The sequence below is a fragment of the Populus nigra genome, chromosome 9 (assembly GCF_951802175.1).
Source record: "Populus nigra chromosome 9, ddPopNigr1.1, whole genome shotgun sequence".
NCBI classification, from domain to species: Eukaryota; Viridiplantae; Streptophyta; class Magnoliopsida; order Malpighiales; family Salicaceae; genus Populus; species Populus nigra.
The window spans coordinates 16,571,554-16,595,844 of NC_084860.1; the positions used below are offsets into that span (position 1 = coordinate 16,571,554).

Here is a 24,291-nt window from a genome sequence, read left to right on the forward strand (position 1 = left end):
ACTTAATAAGTAATGTTGCATTCACCTCTTTGTTGTAGTGTTTTTTATTTAATGATGTTTTTTTGAAGTCTTTTTATATTTTTGATATATTAAAGTTGTTGTTTAATATATATATATAATGTTGTTTTAGTTCTTGTCTGCTTAAGCTATACATGTTAAAACAATGGTGTTTATCCTGGGTTTGTAAGGCCTGTTTATACACAAAATAAATTCAGAAAATTAATTTTGAATCCATGTTGCATGAACATGTAGGCTGTTTTAGGTTGGTAGTTTTTGGATTTGGTATCTCATGCTTGATTTAAACATGTTTGTGTATGGTATTGTCATTTGTTGGAATAAAAAAAAGAAGCATGTTTTAGAAACAAAAAATGCTCATTTCTAGGGCTTAGCAGTGGCCCTAGGAAGAACATTGTCCTAACCTCTTGATTTGGATTAATTTTGGTTTATTTCTTTGCATAAAACCCTTCCTTATGCAGGATTAACCAATAATCTAGTGTTTTTTTTTGCATCATTAATATAATTTTAATGGTTTTTAATCCTAGGGTTTCAATTTAGAATCAAAACCCATTTTGACAAAATCATGATGTTTAAGAGATAATCGAAATGAATGGATGTTAGATTATTGATCCTTACATGATTTTTCAACATATATGTGCCTTTATTTTTACCAAATCTAGTCTATTTTGAAACCCATGTTGTTAAGTTTATATTCGGTGCTTTTAGTGTTCTTGGTGTTTTTTATTTTATTATGTGTTTGATCTATTTTGTTCAACAATTTTTGTGTTTTTGAATTTTTTGGGTGTTTAATATGTTTTTTTGCTTTAGTTTTGTTTTCGGGTCAAACCATGATTCTTGGTTTGGTTTATGATCGAACAAAAAATTTCAGGTCAACCCAATCGGGTCAAAGGTTTAAGACCCTGTTTGGATTTTTATATTTTTGTTAAAGGATTATTTTTTGTTTAAAAGTGTGTTTGACATACACCGTTTAAGTCTATTTTTGGTAAAGAAAATTTTTTTTCTAAAAAAACCCTAAATAACAATAATAATAAAATATTTTATTGGATCTTGCATGTGGCTAAAAATCCTAAAATTATTTAAGTATTTTTTTTTAAAATATCTAAAATACTTTGGCATGTTTTAGAAAAATATATTGCATGGATTTTACAACAAATTTGTAACATTCTGAAGGATTTAGCCTTATTTTTAAAAAATTCCAAAAAAACTTATTTTGTTTATTTTAATATGCAGAATTATAAATTTATACGTAAAATATATTATTGGTAATAAATAAAAAACCAGTTTATTTTATTTTTATATTGGTATTAAAATGACTAGGTTTTAACTAGATAAAATAAGAAGTTTCTTATTGAAGAAGACTTTTTTTAAATTCTGAATAGATTAATGATTAGAAAATATAATATTATTTTAATTTATATCAAATAAATAAATAAATAAATAATATAATTTATGTCAGGTAAATTTCATCTGCTGTGGATAATCCAACTAAAATATGTATGTACTGCTTGGATTTTATATCTATATTTAACAACTATATGACTTATACCGGAGGAGTTTCAAGGTATGGAGATTTGAGATGTGAGATGACTTCAAATATTAATTGTATAAGAATTTTATATTGAATAATGAAAACTTTGTTGGCTTTTCATATAAGAGGAATCCTTGTATGACACAACTTGAACCCTAGTCGCACTATTATTTTCTGAATATAATTGTTTTGCTAAACAAATATCCTTATAAAATAGAATTACAATAACTTAGTAAGTTTATTTTTGACCTCAACCATAAATGAAAAAAGAATTATAGATGGATAAAAAAAATTAAAGGTCAAAATATGAAATTAAATAAGAAAAAACTAAAATAAAAAATAGTAATTTTCAAGTTTAATTTGAAAAGCTTTCAGATCTTGATTGGTTATAGCTAATCGATTCACTATGGAATAAAATTTGTAAAAACACCTAATAAATTTTAAATATAATTTAATAATTAAGTAAAAAATTATATTTATTTTTCTTTTAATAGATCATTTGACACAAATAGACTTCTTCTTTGGCTTTGATGTGTCCGTTTAATCCATAAATATCTCTAGTAAACTTTTTACTTGGTCTAATTATAGTAAATTTGTATCCAACTATCATCATTGTATGGTTATGCTTTCGAGTAATCCAATACCTGTTAGGATTAAGATATATTCTTTGTAAATATGTTTGTTTTTTTTTTTATGTGCTAGAAAGAGGGCTAGAAAGAGAAATGCATTGCATGCTACGAGGTGTGAGGATATTTAGGATACAAGTTTAAGAATTCTTCAAAATGTATAATTAGTTCCCGTACATACACAAATTATCCATGGTTTTAACTGGAACTTTACTTTTGTAATGATTATACTAACCCTACAAGTCAAGTTTTATTTCATATTAGTTGATAGAGCATCTAGAACACAAGGGTTGATCAAATGAATAATGGCAAATCTGTACTATATATATTTTATTCATTACATCATGTGAGGATGTTTGAGTACCATTCATGTTTTTCAAGAGCTTCTCTCTTTAATCCCACAAATTTTCATGGCACATCAATATTTTTCTTTTCTCGTGGTGGTCCTCGCATGCATGCACTTGGGATATACATTTTCTTTTTTCAGTTTAACTTGGGATATACATTTTCTCGGCATGACTACACGATCTTCACCTCTTCAAAATATTTCCACGCCATTCATGCCCACAAACGCACTACACGATCCTCACCTCTTTATATTTTCATTTTTAAAAGTGGATCAGATACACACAAAACCGACAGGGAAAAGAAAAAGCAAACTGCAAGAACACGTTCGCCTGTCGATTTCTAACTCTATTTAAGAAGAAAAAGTTGAAATTGTACCCGCACACTATCAACAACCAATCATTTTGGATCCTTGTTTCACGTTCTAGTAGTAAACCAATACTTGAGAACGTTCGAGTTGTAATCGTGATGTGCTATACAAAAATAAAGTTTGCTAATGATATAAATAGAACCTTATTCAAAAACAAATAAAAAACATCATCAAGTGTTATAAAAAAAATGACTTGCCAATATAATTTTGTTTAAAAAAGCTATAATCATAGCAAAAAAAAAAAAGGGTCAAAATCTAATGATATTTAATAAAAAATCTCAAATTAGTTTTTAATTAATTTACTTTACTGAATGTAAATTAAATTTCTAAGAGAAAAAAACAAAGAACAAAACATACTAGACTTGTACACCAAACTTTCCTCTTATTTTTTATGTCAGGGAGATGATATGTTGTCTACCCTCATATATATATATATATATATAAACTAGATAACAAGTCATTTATATATCTAGAATTTGTCCATCGACAAGGTGGTAGACAAATCGAGCAATAAGTTTTTCAACCCAAAAAACTTATTTTTACCATATTTTAATCTAAAAAACACTCTTAGAACCCCAAAAACAAAAATTTTCTTTTGTCTTAAACTTGATCTATATTTTTCCAGTAAGATGAAGGGTAAAAAGTACTTCAATAAAACTTTACTCGTTAAATGAAATTCATTGACAACAAGAAGGAGTTTTTTGTTACTAGAATGTGAAAAACCAAACAACTTCTCTCTCCTATCATGTTTTCTTACACTCTCCCACCTAACTAAAAAACGAATGACTTAAACATGAATAAAATAAAATTTTGGATCAATAAGTATAATTGTCAAATAAAAGGGATCAAAATAAAATTTTTAAAAAATCTCAAGGCTTTGTTTTTCCAAAAATTTGCTGGATGAACATAACTTGAACAAAAAAAAGGTGTATTTTTTACCCACTTTCAATTTTTTTCATCTTATTTTAAGTTTTTAAAATAATAAAATCAATTTTTTTTTGTAAAATTAAGTATTAACCAATGTCGGTATATCTTTTTATTGAGACAACGGTAACCAAAAAAATAAATCGTGGAATGATGAAATTAAAAAAAATAATTTACTAATAAAAATAAAAATAAAAATTATTATTACAATTCATAATGTTTTTACTTGCAATCCATAATGATTGTAGAGTAAAAACATCAATTGCTCTAGGTTTACGTTAATTCATGTCTACTATGTAGAAAAATCTTTCCTGCTATCATTGTATCATTATATCTTCTACTTTATCTTCAATTGATGGTATCACATAAACTGAAATTTAAAATACAAAAGGAAAAATCTTAAATAAGTTAAATAAGGATTATTACTTGAGTCCTCTAACAAGTTTTTGTCTCATTTGAATTTTGCCCTAAATAAAATTGGTGTCGGGAGATTTTTCCATTTTACTTCCTCGTCAAAGCCTAGTGGAGTAGCCATGCACCTGGTTAGGATCTCTAGGCAAGATGGCTTACAGTGCTCAGGCATAAAAGTCCCTAGCCCAACTCTTGAATAGGTGGAAGGATTTGCGTGGATGGCCCCCGGAGACCAGATGAGCTTCTCAGAAGATGGTTCTTTCTTGAGTCCAAAATCAGTCCGGTTAACCTAGGCCTGTTCAGTCTTGGCCCATCATATATTTAATACATATAGGCTTTTGAGTTTAAAAGAGGTTGTTCTTTACTATAATTAAATTTAATTATAATGTTTAATTTAAATTTACATGTTTGAAAAAGATATAATTTAGTTTTTATATTTTTTTTATATTACTATCATCATCTTCGTTTTATTCTTTTAAATGTCTAAAAAAATAAAGATGGTTTGATGAATATTTTGAAAAAACTAATTTTAACATTATTTTCTCACCTTTAGTTTATTTTCTCATCCTTAGTGTACTGAATCAGAAGGTTGGTATTTGATTTATTTTTATATTATTTTTAGAGATTAAATTTAATTTGAAATTCAATTATTGATATTTAAAATGGTTTCAAACATGAAATTTCATAAAAAATTTATTCAGAAGATTCCAAAAATTCTATTAATGCAATGAGCAAAATATCAACAACATTATTACTTGTTAAAGCCTTCTTGAGTAATCTCTCGGGGTAGATTACTCATCACAATGATGAGCAGTAGATTTTGCAGTATTTCCTTGTTCCTTCACTTAGGAAAGTACAAAATGCAAGAATTAATGTTATTGTTCGATAGCATTACAATTTTCTCTACCATATTACACATCTGCATATGCCTCCATAGCACGTACAGATATTGGACTCCGAACAAAATGCTCGCCATCAGTCCATGTTAGGCTCCCAAATCTGTATCCTCCCTGAACTTTCTGAGTTGAAAAGAAAGTAACTTCGTATGACAGGATTTTGTTGTTCATGTTGAAACTTAAAGTTGTAGGCTCAACTCTCATGTTTATGCCAAATGGAGCCTGAACTATAGCTCTGTACACTGAATTAACATTTCCCACATTTGTCACCTTTCTTGCCACTTTTGCTCTTGTTTTCAGGTTTGGAATGGTGATTGAAGGAAGATTGAGGTTAAGTCTAGTATTGGCTTTTTTCATGCAGTTGATTGTGGCATTGGTTAACCTGGTCACCGATGAACTACTGTAGCCCATGGAGCATGGTGTCGTAAACAAGCCCTGGATACACTGCTTTTTCAGGATTCACATGTCCCCCACCTATGTCAAATGGGTCTGCTTCCTTTCTAGTTGAGCCCTCCTCAAATATTTTCATTCCATCTGTTCCAGTTTGGGAAGCTGCAGTTTGTGTCATTTTGTCAGAATTTCGTTAATAACTTGAGATATGGTTGGTGTCCTCAGGGAAACAAAAAAAATGACTGAATGAGGTTGAATTTGACTGACCAGTTGTGACAAGTGCTGATCTTATGGCTGCAGGAGACCAATTCGGATGTAAAGACTTAATGAGAGCTACAATTCCTGTCACATGGGGACAAGCCATTGAAGTTCCTGATAGGAATTCATACGAGTCAACTTGGTCTTTGTTGGCTGGTCGATGTGCAGCTAAGATGTCCACACCCGGTGCGGCTATGTCAGGCTACCATCATCAATCAGACATTGGATTGACAGGTAATTAATGATGACATTATACACAATTAAAGGAAATGTAACGACTAAACATTTCCTAGAATTAGTGATTGCATTATTTGGCTATCAGTAATTCTGATTTACAACTAATGCTATTTGATACGGTCGAATCTAGTATGCTTCGTTTACCTTAAGAACTTCTGGAGAGATTGAACTTGGTCCTCTGGAGGAAAATGATGCAAGTCGCGGAGAAACTCTTTTGCCAACAACAGTCTTTGGAAAACTCAGCTTTGCAGTTGGAGACCTTCACATGAAGTTGGAGAAACGCCATTTATTTTCATAGAACCAAGCTTTACGCGATGTGCGCGCGCGGGGGCATGCACATGCTTTAACCTCTTCACCATGTCCTTACCTGGCTTTTCTGATGTAGGAAACTATCTGTGTCCCTACTTCATAGTCTACTTTGACACAGGGGATCTTGCATAACTCAATCCCATCAAGGTGAAATTGTACAAATATAAGTCCAACACCTCCTGCTTCAAACACAGAAGTTGATGCAGAAAACATATCCTGTGTATTTGATTCTGATAGACAAAGTATGATTTTTCCTGCTGCTAATGTTGCATTTAGACTCCCAGGCTGACAATCCTTTCTGAATACATTTAATATCATAGCTCAAAGGATGTAGGAGAGTGAAAATAATTCATGGAAAATCAGGAAAAACAAAGGTCTTACGCCGAATCAACCATGGGGTTTAAAGGTATGCGCTCGGAGTATGTAAGGCCTGCAAATCCGTGATTATGTTGACCTGTAGTAATAGATTGGCCCTGAATACAAAACGCAAAAGCAAAACTTAGCCAGGTATCTCTTTGCCTGATTTGTTTCAAGAACTATAACCTTACCCAGAGGGTTTTGTTGTTTCCAAGTGTAATGGCTGTTGGAAAGGTCCTGTCAATTGTAGAGGCTGCAACAGTGATGAGCCAAGGTGCTGTATTCTCAACTGTCTGTGAGATAGGGCCATCATTTCCTGCAGAACAGACCACTGGGATCCCATTTAAAGTTGCATGGAAGGATCCAATTGCAATTGAATTGCGCATATCAACATAGGAGAACAAAGGAATATTATTGCCAATTGACACAGATAGGATATCTACTCCATCATGTATGGCTTTGTCAAATGCTTTCAGAAGATCTGCGTCAGTGCATCCTCCATCTTCAATATTCCAAAAAACCTTATAAATTGCCAAGTGAGCAAGAGGTGCTCCCCCTCTTGCTAAACCTGCAGCTAGTCCTTTATAGCTTACTTTTTCGACAAAATTACCAGCTGCTGTGGAAGCTGTATGACTGCCATGGCCCTCGCCATCTCGTGGCGACATGAATTCCCTGCTTTCAGTTGTGTTAAAAGGTATTTGATCCTGAAGTCCTTTTACAAACCAGCGAGCCCCAATGATCTTTCTGTTGCAATTGGATGAGTTGAAGCTCTCACCCTGCTGACATATTCCTTTCCAATGAGACGGCACTGGTCCCATGCCTTCATCATGAAAACTTTTGGATTCTGGCCACACCCCTGCAGAATTTCACACCAATCCAACAACCTTCAATGATCCTGTGAAAGCATTGGTTTCAGCTAATAAAGAGAAAAATATTACCTGAATCAATTACACCAATGATGGTTCCTTGGCCCATGTTGCTTTGCTTTAACAGATTTTGAGGAGAATGATGATTGAGACCAATGAATTCCCAGCTTCTAGTTGTGTGGAGCTTGTGAATGCCATTTGGGATTACTTGGACAACACCAGGGAACTCTTAAATTTAAAGGAAACAATCTTTTAAAAATGGAAATATTTTATCTGATCACTAGAGTTATCAACAATTATGGTGCCTGCAATATCTTCTGCCTGAGACTCTGTCAGTCTTGCAGCGAACCCAGAAAAGCCATGCCTATAGCTGTAGAGAATTGAACTTCGTGCTGCTTCTTTGCTTCAAAAGAAGTAGAAGAAAGTTTTAGGATTTTTTATGTAAGAATATAACCATATCAACATCTGGTTACTCTCAAGAGGAATGTGGATCAAATCATACCTCCCTAGCAATGTCGACAGCATTTCATAGTGAATTTTTTTGGTTATTGCTGGATCTTCATGCTCTTTCTCTCCCATATACACAATGTGCACCTGGAAACATTTCCTGTTCAGAACCACCAAAAAAAGATTCTGTACTTATCTAGAAATATTTACACTCACTTTCTTTGTGGCCTCAGCACATTTTACAGAAACATGTAGCTGGTGTTGAATTAAAAAGATTGCTATGATCGTGAAGAAGTGATTTTTGCTTGGCCTCCATTTACTTGATTTGAGGTCCATCACACAAACAGAAGTGATGGTTTGCGAGAAAGTATTTTTAAATTTAACGTGCTGGAATTTTGTCAAGGTTTACAAGTCGGTCATTATTGCATTTGCAATTATATTAGAGCATGGAGGAATATGAGTAAAGGGGGAGGAGATTAATTGGGGAAGTAACTCAATTGATCAGATTTTAAATTTATATTTTAAAAATTATTAATTTAAATTTTATAAATATCAGGATAACTAAAAAGTTATCTGAGAATTCTGTTGTTTGCTCTTTATGCATGCATGCCATGTGAGGCATGATTTTATAAAGAAAGATTTGATGAATTTGATATCACTTTTTCCATCTTTCTTGCTTTATTCAACTTGTACAGTAGGGCATAAATGCTTGTCAGGCTGCTTTTAAGTACTGTAAAGCATAATTTTAAGCTTCTCAAACAAAAGACAATGATCATGCATTCATTTAACATCTTCTTGGAATTTTGTTTGGTCTTATCACATGAACTGTTTGATATTCTAGAGGCCATTTTTATACATTGTTGAAGGTAAAGATTGAGCGGTTTTGTCTGTGCTTCCTGCTAGGTTGATTGATGAAGCCCTTACAGATGAGTGGCAGCAGCAAAATCATGCTTGAACTATAGGACCTTCTGCAATGGTTTCAAAAACACTTCTAATGGAATTCTACACAGTTATCCAACCTGGCTCAGACTAGCAGGTTAATCTTACTGAACTTAGATGGAACTTCATCAAGTCAACTTCAAATAAATTTTTGCATTAACTTTTTTTTAAAATGTTGTTTTATTAAAAAAAAAAAAACTGATATCGTTTTAAGATTTAATCTGAGTTTACTCGGTGACTCTATAGTTAACGTAGCAATCTGACAACTTGAGCTTTCAATTGGGTCAGATTCTGAACCGAAAAAGACAATTGTGATTTAACCTGACTTTGTATGTTTATACACAACCAATGGCTGCAACATTACTAAAAATAGGTCATGGCTCATAATTTGACCTTGTCGAAACATTTGAAAAATCTAAACTGATGTCATGAAAAAATGTTAGCTTCTAGTTGTTTAATGTGTTTGATATTGTGATAGTTTTTGTGGTTGTGATTTAAAAAAATTATTTTTAATTGAGGTTGATTTGGTATTTATATATGTTTGGTTAAAACTATGATTAAAATTAAGATTTAATAAAAAGTAGTTTAATGTATTTGTTAAACATGCTTTTCAAATTGAGGTTATAAAATAATTAAAAATGATATATATTAATATTGATTATTTTTAATTTAAATATTATAGATTTAACTACTACTATTACATCATTAAATAAATAATACTTTATATTAAATATATTGTTTATTGTTCCATTAACTTATCTACAATTTCATCACGTATGAAATTCATCTGATAAGAACTATAGTTTCCATGGTTTTTTGAGCGTGTAACAAAATAAGGTAAAATATCATCAAAAACAAAAATTGAAATTGAGAACAAATTCCGCAAATGCTACGTCATCATGCGATATCCTTCTAATTTATGTAGTATTATTAAATAATATTAAACACTAGTTTTTCAAGTAAAATATAATTTTAAAAAAATAAAATTTTTTTACCGAGTCGGACGTGGTCCAATGAACAGTAAAGATATAGTGCCAAGTAGTTAGAATTCACCTGGCACTGTTCACGTGAACAGTGCCCCGTTGGATTAATTCACCTAGTATAAACACGGCAAGGGGAGAAGCAGCTCTCAGCTACTTTGTGCAAACCAGCGGTTTCAACATAAAATATATGGGTCTCACACAAACAGTAAAATGAGTTTTAATGTTATCAAACATGATGTTTACACGATTTGCTTTAAAAACTAAAGCTACCACGTAAACAAACATCCTCTAGATTTTTATGTGATTGTTCAAACATATTACTAAAATTGTTTAGAACTAGTTATTTAACTTGTATTTTACCACAGATTGAATATCCTTTTATTAAAAAAAGTTGTATATGTAGACTTTGACAACTTGTTTTTGTACATTAAAAAATCTTAAGCGCAATTTAAAAAGTTTATGTATATATCTAATTAAATAAATTAAGAACTATTTATGTAAAATAAATAAATTATAAAGCCTGATCTCTACCCGGCCAACCAAGATCATGGATTTAATTGAGTTCAATAATTTTTATATATAATTTTTGATGTAAAATAGACACCTATAAAATTAAAAACTAACAAAATATCAAAGTGATTTAAAAAAATCAAACAGAAATAAATTACGCTACCCAATTAATAATCAACCAAATATGCTCCTGGGCCTCCAGAAAAAAGCACACGTGCACGGGCCTGGAATAACCCACACGTCTGGACCTTATTCTTTTTTTTTAGTTTTCTTCAGGGGTAGATGACGCTTAGAGAAAAATAGCATGTGATGCATTTGCCTGCACCATCCAGATTTTGGCGACCTCTTGTCACCAAAAATCAAGTTTGTCTATTTTGGACTAGGAAAAATATATTTTCAACCACATTTTGATCTGAAAAAAAAATATCATAAATCCCTTGTAAATACATGTTCATAGCATCTAATAATTTAAAAATTAGCTTTGAAATTCACAATCAAATCAAAATTTTATTTTAGAAAAACCATCTTTTTTATAGTGTTTTTTTTTTAGTTCCATATCTTTGAATCTTTCCCTTCTTTAATAAATATATTTTATTTGACTATCAATTTAGACTGTAAGGATATAATCAAAGAAAAAAGAAAATGAACCAAAACAGATTTGTCTTTTTTTTGCTAAACAGTAATATACAATATTTTCTTAATCAATTAAAGGCATTGTTGAAAATTGTACAAGTCCCAACAGACACAATGATTGTACTGCCTTAATTAAAGATCGGACTTGAGATTCCCAACCCACAATCTCCAAGTTGCTCTTTGGCTTTCGATGTTTTCTTTCCATTGGCTTTAAGGAAAGTGTTTCTGACAAGGAATTCTATAATGCTTCGTAAAGGTCTTCAAGATGAATGATGACTTGAGGAAAAATTGGGAACACAATTAATGACATCTTGCTGCTTCATGTGGACCGACCTGGTGCCCTATGAAACTGTAGACCTAATTCATTTTCTCTTGTGTTGTAACGGACAAGTCCCTGAATCTTGAACACAAAAATGTTCTCGAAATTGATGCTACATGATGATTACCTGAAATGGGTGTTTCTAATTCTATGTATTTCAACTCTGACTGAGCTTTTGTTGTATTATGTTTTGATCGCTGTGTTGTCCTACCTTTGATGAAATATTATTAGTTGTTATAGAATAATATAAATAATATTTTAAGTATGTTATTTAATAATTTAAATTTTTAAATTAAATTGATTTTTTGATATGGTATCAAAACCTTGATAATCAAATGATCACGAGTTCGAATCTCATCATCTCTATTTATTTGATAAAAATTAAGCATAAGATAGTGTGAGCTTGTACAAGTTTCAAGTTCAAAGAGCTTTAACTTGAAAAGATGTATTAAAGAATAATATAAATCATATCTTAAGATTTCACCTAACAATTTAAGTTTTAGTGTTGTATTTGTTTTTATGATATTAGTAAAGACAATGTTAAGCGATTAAGAAATGTATTTATATATAAAAAAATTAGTTTTCACATAAGTAAAGAAAATAAAAGATACTTAATAAAATTGCTTTGAATTTGGTTAAAATAGTAGAAGTTAGAAGCTATCTAGGTTATCAGTTAGCATTTGGTTACCGTTTAAGACAAAAAATAAAAATAAAATTATAAGGTCAATTGAGACAAAGAAAATATATTTTCTTGTTTTTTCTGTTTTAAATTAATAAAAATTCATTTTAAAACCATTCTAAAAATAAATTTATTTTCTATTTTTATTTGTATTTCTACAAATAAAAACTTTTTATACATTCTATATTTATCTCCATCACTCCAATCTTTTTAATCATAAATATTGTCAAGGTTATTTCTTTTATTTAGAACTCTTAATTTATTAATGGAGGATTGAGATTTTTATAAAAAAGAAGCTTGAGAGGATTAGCTAAGAAAATTGTTAGCTATAGATAAACAAGGTACAAATAGATTATTAGAGCATGTTTGGAAACGTGGTTCAAACTGTGTTCTCTTAAATTTTAATTTTTGTTTTGCTAAAAAATATTATTTTTATATTTTCAGATCATTTTGACGTGCTGATGTCAAAAATAATTTTTTAAAAATAAAAAAAATTATTTTGATGTATTTTTAAGCGAAAAACATTTTAAATCGCCACCACTACCACAATCCCAATCACATCAAACACCATAGTCTCATAGTTACATAATCCCTTTAGCACAAGGAATCACATAAAAAGATCCCTATACTTTTACATCTATTTTTATAACTTACACTACAAATTGTTTTTCTTTCCCTTTTAATTCAAGTTTTTCTCCAAAATAACCTGTCTTTTTCTTTTTTTCTAGTCAGAATTTCTAATTTCACTTGCCAAAAACCATAATTATAAAATTTAACCCATAAATCTACCTAATCCAAGTTCCAAGTTATAGACTTAGGAATTAACCTGAGTCAATCTAAACTTTAAATTTTATTTAAAAAAACTCTAAAATAATGTGGTTTTGATTTTGAATGAACTAAGAGTAAGTAATCATATACTTTGAAATTCATCAACTTATTATTATGTGTTTCATTTCACCAAACAATATAGCAAGGAGCCAAAAGCAGCCATTCCCCCCCTTATTATATCCCATCCTAAACAACTCAAAAGAAGGAACAAAGCAGAAAGAACGATCAGGCAACAGAAGACTTGAAGGTGTCCAAACGCTTGTCAGTTGCATGCTGCACTACTGCTCGCCACATTTCTTCATAAAATTCTGTATACGTAAAATTTCTGTAGATTGCTGGATGATCATTGTCTATCAATTCCATAGCAGGCCCTATTGTGGTATCGGATGATGGATAGCAATAGCTGGCAACAGATACACGCTCTCTCTCACAATTAATAAAAACTTGGTGGTGCAAACTCTTGTAACGGTAATTACTAATTACCTGAGAAAGAAGAAGAAGCATATAGTTAAGTGTATATATATTGACAAAAAAAATTTATGTTTTCATTCATTCTGATTAATAAATTATTGTTATTATTTTTCATTCCCGTTTGGCTTGTATATATAATTTTAACATTAATAAAAGACATTTATAAGAGTGATGGATCCAAATAAAATAGACCAAAACCCCCCTCAAAATGTGTTGTACATTTACGGCGTCACGACGATCATCCTCCCAGATCCAGATAGTCAGGAATGATATGGGAGGAAAGGACAAGGAATTCTTATTCTTTATCAATAGAAAAAGAAATGAGAGTTGCCACCTAGTATTTTGATCACTAAGAACCCTAACTGATAGAGTCTGAAAAAAGAGATTGATTGCGCAAACGGAAGGGATTAGTACCACTAATACGTCTTACCTGAGGTAAGCTGTATTGTTTATTTGTCTGATATAAACTAAGAAAAAGTTATGTTTTCTAACCGTTGTTTTGTCTAAAGTTTAAGAAAAAATTTTTTCACTAAAAAATCCTTATCTTATTAGATTAAAAACATATTCATTCTAATGCCAACAAAAATAAGCTTTTCATAGCTATACAATGATCCTGTAACTACCACTGCTGATATATCATATGTATAAGTTCATAATCTCACGTATTAAAAGAAACAAAAATAAAATTTTGATATTTTTCAAATGTAGGCTAAAATCCTTTGGAAATTTACAAACTTGTTATAAAATTCATGCAATATTTTTTAAAAAAACATGTCAAAGTATTTTAGATTTTTTTTAAAAAAAATTCTTAAATAACTTTAGGATTTTTAGCCATATGCAAGAAAAAAAAGAAAATATGTTTTTTTTTATATTTTTTATTAATTTTTTACTTGACCCGACCGGGTCGACCTGAAAGTTTTGGTTCAACCATAAGTTTAACAAAAAATTGTGGTTTAACCCAAAAATAAAATTAAAGCAAAAAACAGATTAAACGCTTAAAAAGAACAAAGAATAAAAAAATTCTTGAACAACACGAATCAAACACAAAAAAATAAAGAACATGAAGAACACCTGAAACAAAACCCAGCAATGTGAACTAAAATCTAGGCCATATTTCATGAAATCAAAAGCACAAAAAGGTTGCAAATCATTCAAGAATAAAGAATTAAGGGTTCATTCACTTTGATTTTCATTAAATCATCATGATTTGGCCAAAATGAGTTTCAGTTCGAAACTGAAACCCTATAATTAAAAATTATTATAAACATGTTATTGGTGTAAATAAACACTAGATTATTGATTAATCATACATAAAGAAGGATTTTGTGCAAAGAAATAAACCGAAATTGATCTGAATCAAAGGACTAAGGCAATGTTCTTCTCAAGAACACGAAGAACATTGCCCATAACCTATCTTTTTTCTTTCTTTTCCTCTTTTATGTCTAGCCTTTTCTTGATCTTGAGGGGGGTATTTATAAGGTTTTGGGAGGTCTTGAGTTTATTTTTGACATCTTGATCTTGAGAGGAGTATTGTGAATCCTTGATAAATACCCATTGCAAAGCCTTTATATGTGAACATATGAAAACCAAATTGTATTTTGCATGATTTTGCGATGTCGGGGTTTACTAAGTTGCCCACTTTCGAGGCTTCATCAAAGCAATTTTGACGTCATCGTTGCCTGAGACCATCTAAATTTGGTAGAGGGACCCCTTTCATTCGGATCTATATTTGCTTAATTTGAAGGTTTGTAACTTCATATTCATTCGTTCAAAAGTGCCAACCTGGTCAGCCCCGAATCTAAAAATTGAGTAATGACATATCAGGGACAAGATATTGGAGACTTCCATGGAAAAAATAGGATGTAAACATCTAATTTCATGAAAATAGGGTTGTAGAAGGGATGATCCTCTTTGATTTGATTATCGTGAACTGTCAAGGAAGAAAATGAACAGAGGTGGAACGACGCGTTATATGGGTTAAACCCCAGAAATTAGAGATTTTAATTTGGGATATGATAAAGTTTCAATTTAGTCCATGTTCTTCCAATTGTGACACATGCATTCTTAATTGACATAAAAACTTTTAATTGTATGCAATTTAACCCCTGTCAAACTCAATTATCACCCCTTAAATTGACTGTTTTTTTTTCATTTTAGTCCTTAGTTCTGAATTTATGCATGTGGTCAAATTTAAGCCCCTATATTCACGTGCCTTTTCCAGTTTGATCATTCATTTTGGATTTCTTCAATTAAGTCCTCAATTACTTATTAAACTTCAATATTTATGCAATTAAACCTTTAATTTGATCAAATTAACTCCTTAAAATTATAATTCGACTCATAGACTTTAATTTATTCCAATTAAAACCTAAATTGTCTTTTTTAAAAAAATTCTTTCAATTAACCATTTAAATAAACCTTGAAAAAATATATTTGAGTATTTAAATATCTAATTTTGAATTTTCTTCCTCAAATTGATTTTTTTTTCTAATAAGGCCTTCATTAGTCGAAAATATATTGTCAAATTGTTTTTAATATTGTATATTTGATCTTTTTAAACTAGTCTTTGGTTATTTCTTGGGCGTTCTAATATAATCTTCTCACTAATATTTTTTTTATTTTCTTCCAATAATTTTTGGTTTTTTTTTGTGTTTTCTCTTTTCTCTTTTTTTTTTCTGATTTTTTTTGTTTATGGAGGGCCTTAAAATTGGTAATAAAAAAATGGACTCATAAAATTCCTCCAAAATAGACCCAACAAAAACACTCATTGGGCTTAGGCTGGGTAGCCCGAGCCTAACATCCAAAGAGTTTGGGCTCGAGCATGAAGCTCGAGCCCATGCAAGGCTTACGCCCTGCTGGGCATGCTATCACGTCTAGCAAGAATGTGCACCTCAACACTCCAGCAGGCTCGGGCTTCCACGTTTGAGCCTAATGTGCTCGGGTTTGGGAGCGCACCTTGAGCTTTACATGCTTGGGTCGAGGCAGTGTGTTTGGATCCATTTCTCATCTCTAATGGGCTCGGACCCAACACTCTCCAGGGATTTTTCTGGGACCCCACGTGAGTTCCTAGGTCTTTCATACTGATCCAATACATGTTACTTGAGTAGAATATAACTCAAAATATCACAATGATGAAATTATACTTTAGCCCAACCTCTCCGTAAAAAGATAAGATTTATAAGTTATAAATACATCATGAATCATTCAAGTCAAAGGTTCATAATCTATTAATTCTCTATTGCATATATATTTTCAAAGCATCTCTCTATAGAATATTATTGCACTTTCTCTCTCTATAAACTTACTGACTTTACAATTATAGAGTCCCCACATCTATCAAATAGGACCTTTTACAGACACCACCTACTACTACCACAACTACTAGTCATCTGGTTACCAGCACCACCTACTACTACCACAGATACCGATCACCTAGCTTACCAAACATCACCTGCTACTAATTACCAACCCTCTAGGCTTTCCATATTATGTCCCTAAATATCTTGACTATAGAGAATGAATTAGAATGCTTGAACTAAGAGATTAACCAGTTATTTAATATGTCAACCTTATTCCTAAATATCTTAAATTTTAGGACTCATCATAGAATAATGTTAAATATTAAAAAAAAATTATGACTAGAAAAATCTCCAATAATATAAATGATTACGGTCTCAAAAGGGGATCAATTTATAGGTCTCATCGATACTATGATTCATGTGTATCTTGAAGGGTTTTTTTTCTCCTTTATATATATATATATATGTGTGTGTGTGTGTGTGTTCAGCATTACTTTATATATAAAGTGAATCACCTGTAGTAGGTCTCCAACATGAATAACCAAGGTGTTCGGGATATGACCAACGTCCACCCATTTGCCATTGTTGAGAACCTTAAATCCAGGCACATTGTCTTGCAGCAGAATAGTGATTATAGTTGGGTCTGTATGAGGTCTCACTCCACGAGTAAACTCTAGATCTTGTTCTTGACAAATTGGATAATAGTTCATTGATATTTTTTGTCCATGGTTGTATAACATCTTGTCTATATAATCCTTTTCCAATCCTAAGCTCTCAGACATGGCCTCAAGAAGTGCAAATTCCACCCTTTTAACACTTGTACAATACTCCATAACATCCTTCCTGTCAACAACCAAATTATTTCAAATTGAGATCTAATTAAAAATGAAAAACAAATTTTATTCTCTTCAAATTGAGATCTAATTAAAAATGAAAAACAAATTTTATTCTCTTTGTACCATTTTATTTATTCTCATTTTCTGTTACTAATATTTTCACCTTATAAATAAATAAAAATTGAAAAATACTATATATATATATAGTATAAGCCATATTTATTTACCTCAATGAAGGAGGGTTTGCAGGCCATCCATTCACATAATCTTCAAAAGGGTAAGTGCTAAATCTTAAGGATTCCCTCGCGATAAAGACATTTTGGATCTCATCTTTAAAACCCATAAAAAGCTTGATGCTTTTGTTAGGGTCATTAGTGCAGAACTTCAACTTTTCTTGTTCTGGAAGTTTGAAGAATTCCCTTGTTGTCCCCAATATATTGTTCATATTCTTCTCTGAAATTCCATGGTTCTTCACCTGACACAGCATGACATGTTAGAACAAGATTCTTAGCATATACAATTACCAATAAAATTTATAGTAACACTACAAGAAAAGGGACTTCAATCTAAACAAACAAAAATGAGTTTTAACCATGGTTACAAAACTTAAACTTTTTTGGAGGCTCGATGCAGGACCTGGCCCCAGTTGGGTTTTCTAATTGATAGAATAGGAAATTAATATTTTGATTAAAAACTTAGATTGACTTGCAACGTAATCAATTCAGTTAAAAATTCATTGTATTTTTTAATTTTTTTAAAATAATATTATTTTTATCTTTAAATATTTTTTTTAAAAAATTAATGTGACTTGAATTTTATTTCAGGTGAGATTTAATAACTATGATATGATTTTAAATTGAGAAAAAAAGAAATTTTTGTTAATAGCAATTTATTTTTTCTTTGGGGGAAGAATAATATTTAACAACACTTCCACAATGATAATATTTAGCAATTGCTGGACAAATTTCTTCACGTCCTACCATTCTTGTTACATTTTTCAACCATTTTTTAATTCCAAAATTACTTACCTTATTTAACCCCTAAAAACTATGTCAAACTCAAGTTAAATTAAACTCCCGAAAACTCAAGATTTAAAATCAAAATTTGGTTTGTGTTTTAAAACGTCAAGTTGAATGATCATGATTGGAACTTAAAGTGATGTTTAAATGTTGAGGACATGATTTCATAGGTGAAAGTGGAGATTTTGGATGGCCGGAATATGTAAAATGGTGGCGAGTCAAAATTTTCCTCTTAAGAATTTAATGGAGTGCATGATAAAATATTATAGTTCAGGGATTATTTTGACATAAACAATACTTTAAGACAATATTATTAAACCCAGTAGTCCGATCCTGCAGGTGAAGCTGTTTTTATGCTTCTAATTATTATTATTATTATTATTATTATTATATGCATGCACCTTGCTGCTAATTATTACTACTACAATTTTTAACAACAATCAATTTAATCATGTTTAAACATTTTCAATTAATTTAATAAAGATCAAACACTAATTATAATTAGCGTTAAGAAGTACAATCATTATACAATAGAAATTGGAGATTACTACCAATACATGCAAAATTTATAGATCACTACCAAAAATAAAACAGTACCAGAAAGAAACTATAGTGTTGGCATGCATGGCCAATTTGTTGGACAATCTCAGAGCGGCGAGGACCTTGAAGTTCCTCCATGTCAATAATGAGAGGGATGAAGCCATCTGATATCTCAGCTCCCCCAGATGCAGCTAGTTCATCGTCAGCAAGTTGAGACTCCATGGCAGACATGGCTAGTGGCTACAACTAAATTGATGGCACACTTCTCTTAAATCTATCTCTTGTAGGTTCGATGGTGTGTTGCTCAGAACTGTTATTATATATGCTATATGTAGTTATGGTTAAAGCTCAGAATCAATTCCCAACCCACTATCTCCAATTTGCTTTTCTGCTTTTCTTGATTCCCATTGTTGCCAGAGGTAGTGCTAGTGAAATGTTGCGAACCAAAAATTGTTACCTATGGAATAAAAAGGACTAGCATTAGACTATGGTTATCATTCCTTGTAAGAAAAAGATAATAATAAAGGATTATAATGTCTGCTAGTAGCAGGGTAATTTCAGCTGTCAAGTTTGGTCCAACTTGACACCACAGTGACAATTGAGCATGAAATCTAGCATTTTTCATTCGGGAAGACTGCAACTTCTCTGACTTTTATAAACAGTAGAAGATTTTTCTTATGGTGGTAGAGTTGAGACCAGTATCTTAGGTGTGGCAGCTACAGTTATGCAAAATGGAGGGTCCAACGAGACTCAGCAGGCAGAGTTGAGAGGCAGCCATTCATGATTTTTCTTGTGATTATGGAAGGATTTTTCAAATTTGACATTGAGATTGAGACTCTGACTAGTATTTATTTATTTTTAAACTATTATCTTTGAGAATCGCATATATCGTATACGACTTTACATTGCATAATGTTGCTTGTTTTGCCAGTTAAGAAACAAATTGTCATATCCACAGACTCGGAGGTCACTTGAGTAGTCATCTGTCATAAAATAAAGGAAATGTTGAAGTTTGGTACCCAAACTAGAATAGGATTACTTAGCAGTAGAACAGGATTACTTAGCAGTAATCTACTGCATGATTATCTAGTTGTTAGCTGAGATTACTATCTAGATTAGGATATGTTTTTTGAATTCTTTTGTTAAGTTTATCTAGGATTAAACTAACTTGTAAACATTTCCTTAAAATAAAGAAGAAGTTGGCTGGTACGTTTCTAGAGTTTGTTTTTCTTTGTAATTCTGTTTTCTTTTCCTATAAATAAAAGGGCATGGGATGGCAGTAACCAATAACTCAATTCTGCTCTTTGTTCTTTATACTTAAATACTAAGTTTTGTGTTCTTTCTGTTTTGTTCTTTCCATCGTGGACTTAGTTCTTTGTTCTTTTCTCTTTTATCAGCAAACATAAGGTTGTTCTTTATATTATTACAATTGGTATCAGAACATCCTTAGGATCTTTGAAGGGCTTTTTTGTTAGTGAGAAACACGAGAGTACAGTGAGGATAAATCAAAGTCTTTACTTTGAGGGTTGGTGAGTGAAAAACACGAGAGAATAAAGTGAATTTTTTTTTAATGGATTCTGCAAACTTTTCACCAAAAACACCATTGTTTACGGGACAGAATTTTGGTGTGTGGGCTGTAAAAATGGAAACCTATCTCAAAGCTCTTGATTTATGGGAGATAGTGGAAAGCGATAGGCAACCTACTCCTTTAGGTAACAATCCCACAATTGCACAGATGAAGTTCTTTAATGAAGAAAAGGCAAAGAGATTCAAAGCTCTTTCTTGTCTTCATAGTGCTGTAAGTGAAGACATCTTCACAAGGATCATGGCATGCAAATCTGCCAAGGAAACATGGGATAAATTAAAAGCAGAGTTCCATGGTGATGAGAAGTCAAGAAGGATGCAGATTCTGAATCTGAGAAGACAATTCGAAGGTCTGAAGATGAAAGAAAATGAGAGCATCAAAGATTTCTCTTCTCAAATTTCAAAACTTGTGAATCAAGTAAGACTTTTGGGAGAAGATTTTCCAGACTCTAGAATTGTAGAGAAAGTCCTGGTGAGTCTGCCAGAAAAATTTGAACATAAAATCTGTTCTTTAGAAGATTCTAAAGATTTTTCTGAATTGAGCTTGCAAGAACTGGTAAATGCATTGCAAGCTGTGGAGCAAAGGCAAGCATATAGACAAGAAGGATCAAGTGAAGGAGCTCTTGTAGCAGTTTACAAGGATAAGAGTCGGGCTAAGAACATTTTCAGAAATAATCAAGAAGGAAAAAGAGCAAAAGGGAGAAGCTGGAAATCTGCTAACTGGCAACAGAACATCAATAACAGCTTCATGAGGGGGAAAGAGAAGAAAGAGCATTTTCCTGCTTGCAAATACTATCAAAAAACTAATCATCTTGAAGCCTGGTGTTGGCTCAAGAATGCTCAATGCCGAAACTGCATCCAAAGATTTTGCAAAAATAAAACAGAAGCTGAACAACAAGCTCAAGTAGCCGATTGTTCAGAAGTCAAAGAAGATCTTTTATTCATGGTCACAATTCAGGACATGTGTAATTCAGCAAAGCCAAAGGACTCATCATGGCTCATTGATAGCGGCTGCACTAACCATATGACAGCAGACTTAAGCTTATTCAAAGACTTGGATAAAAGCTACCTATCTAAAGTCAGAATTGGCAATGGAGACTTTGTGAAGGTTGAAGGAAAAGGAGCAATTGTAGTAGAAACACTGTCAGGCACAAAAATTCTTAAAAATGTTCTTTATGTGCCTAAGATCAACCAAAATCTAGTTAGTGTGGGTCAATTGATTGAATCTGGCTATTCAATAGTCTTTAATGATGGAGTGTGTGACATTAAAAATAAAAATGGAGTACTTTTACTTTCTGCAAAAATGATGAACCGAAGTTTTAATGTTAACTGGAAGGAAGTACGTTTGAGTGCCAATACCTATGAGAACAATGAATCTGTTCTTTGGCACAAAAGGTTGGGACACTTCAACTATGCAACTCTAAAAAGAATGGCTGACCAGCAGATGACTCACGGGTTACCAGATATTCAAGAACATCAAATTATTTGTGAAGCTTGTCAGCTGGGAAAACACACCAGAACTGTGTTTCCTGACAATGCATATAGGGCAGTGTCAAAACTCCAGCTTGTACACACAGATGTGTATGGACCTATGCATAATGAATCATTAAATGGTTCAAAGTATTTTCTTCTATTTATTGATGATTTTAGTAGGTACTGTTGGGTTTACTTTCTAAAATCCAAAGCTGATGTGTTTGCTGAGTTTGTTAAGTTCAAGGCAGCAGTTGAACTAGAAACAAGAAACAAATTGAAGATATTGAGATCTGACAATGGAGGAGAGTATACCTCTCGACAATTTAAAGCATACCTTGCTAAAGAAGGGATTAAACACCAGCTGACTGTTCCCTACACACCACAGCAGAATGGTGTAAATGAAAGTAGAAACCGAACATTGATGGAGATGGCAAGATGTTTGTTATATGAGAAGAAGCTGTCATTGAATTTCTGGGCAGAAGCAGTAAACACAACATCATATCTTATAAACCGAATGGCTTCAAGAGTTTTAGCAGATAAAACTCCTTATGAACTCTGATATGGTTTTAAACCTAGTATTGATCATTTAAAGGTGTTTGGTAGTATTTATTATGTTCTGAAACCTGAAGTTAGAAGAAGAAAACTTGATCAAAAGGCTGATATAGGGATCTTTATAGGCTATAGTACAACATCTAAGGCTTATAAAATTTATGATCTGAATTTTAACAAAGTTGTGGTTGCTAGAAATGTCAAAGTTGTAGAAAATGCTACTTGGGATTGGAAAAATTCATCAGGTGAAGGATTAAAAGATACAACAAGATGAGTTGGATGCTACAAACATGATTGATCAACAAACAGATGTTGCTTGGAATATTGAGCAACTAATTGAGTGGAATGCTGCAGAGAATATTGATGATCAACCAGTAAAGGGGACAAGATCTTTATTAGATATCTATAGCAGGTGCAATGTAGCTGAGGCAGAACCTGTAGATGTTGAAGAAGCTATGAATTCTCAAGTTTGGATAGCAGCAATGAAGGAGGAGCTTGCAATGATAGACAAAAATCAAACAAGGATGCTAGTTGACAGACCAACTCATAAGAAGGTAATTGGAGTGAAATGGATTTTCAAAACAAAATTAAATGCAAATGGTAAGATCAACAAGCATAAAGCCAAATTTGTAGTGAAAGGATATTCACAAGAGGCAGGGATCGACTTCACAAAAACGTTTGCTCCAGTTTCCAGACATGAAACAATGAAGCTCCTGCTTGCTCTAGCAGCACAAAACGGTTGGTATATATTTCAATTGGATGTTAAATCTGCATTTTTGAATGGTGTGCTAAATGAAGAGATTTATGTTGAGCAACCTGCTGGTTTTGAAAAATCAAATTCAACAAACAAAGTTTATTTACTGAAGAAGGCATTATATGGATTGAAACAAGCTCCTAGAGCTTGGTATAGCAGGTTGGATAATCATCTTTTAAGCCTGGGATTTAACAGGAGCATAAATGAGGTAACTTTATATGTGAGGCATGTTGATGGACATAAACTCATTGTATCAGTTTATGTTGATGATTTGCTAATCACAGGGGATAAGGAGCAGCTTGTAGAGGAATTCAAAACCAATATGAAAGACATGTTTGAGATGAATGAACTTGGTTTGTTGACATATTTTTTAGGAATGGAAGTAACTCAGTTTGATCAAGGTTACTTTCTTTGTCAAAAATGTCTTTCCTTGAAAATACTGGACAATTTTGCAATGAGCAAATGCAAGCCAGTAAGCACACCTATGATACAGGGGCAAAAGCTAATGAAAGAAGATGGATCTCCAAAAGCTGATGGGAAAGTCTACGGGAGTCTAATTGGGAGTTTGCTATATTTAACAGCCACACGACCTGACATTCAATTTGCTTAGAATTATCTTTCCAGGTTCATGCAAGAGCCAAGTCAAAACCACTTTGTCGCAGCTAAGAGAGTATTAAGATATTTGAGAGGGACTGCAGGTTTTGGCATACATTTTGTGAAGTCCAGCTCAATCAATATTGTTGGATTTTCAGACAGTGACTGGGGAGGAAGTGATGAAGGAATGATGAGTACTTCAGGCTACTGTTTTGCTGTGGGAAAGAGTGTGTTTTGCTGGAATTCAAAGAAACAATCGGTGGTGGCATATTCTACAGCAGAGGCTGAATATATAGCTA

General features: G+C 32.0%; 1 protein-coding gene and 1 pseudogene across 1 annotated transcript; both read right to left on the reverse strand.

Moving 5' to 3' along the window:
• Positions 1-5,067: 5,067 nt before the first annotated feature.
• On the reverse strand, positions 5,068-8,451 carry LOC133703172 (subtilisin-like protease SBT3.5; annotated as a pseudogene).
• Positions 8,452-12,960: 4,509 nt separating this feature from the next.
• On the reverse strand, positions 12,961-19,346 carry LOC133703270 (protein DMR6-LIKE OXYGENASE 2-like). The gene is made up of 4 exons (XM_062127733.1): positions 19,096-19,346; positions 17,707-17,954; positions 17,159-17,486; positions 12,961-13,356 (listed from the first exon to the last, which is right to left on the reverse strand). Exons 1-4 carry the CDS (start codon positions 19,267-19,269, stop codon positions 13,099-13,101), a joined length of 1,008 nt encoding a protein of 335 aa, XP_061983717.1. The 5' UTR covers positions 19,270-19,346; the 3' UTR covers positions 12,961-13,098.
• Between the last annotated feature and the right edge of the window lie 4,945 nt (positions 19,347-24,291).

What these genes read in the sequence shown, in the direction of transcription:
- LOC133703270 (XM_062127733.1), bottom strand. Translation starts at nt 19,269, where the DNA reads ATGTCTGCCATGGAGTCTCAACTTGCTGACGATGAACTAGCTGCATCT. An exon ending in AACACTATAGTTTCTTTCTG is followed by an intron (nt 17,955 to 19,095) that starts GTACTGTTTTAT and finishes ATGCTGTGTCAG; the next exon opens with GTGAAGAACCATGGAATTTC. An exon ending in ATGTTGGAGACCTACTACAG is followed by an intron (nt 13,357 to 17,158) that starts GTGATTCACTTT and finishes CTTCTTTCTCAG; the next exon opens with GTAATTAGTAATTACCGTTA.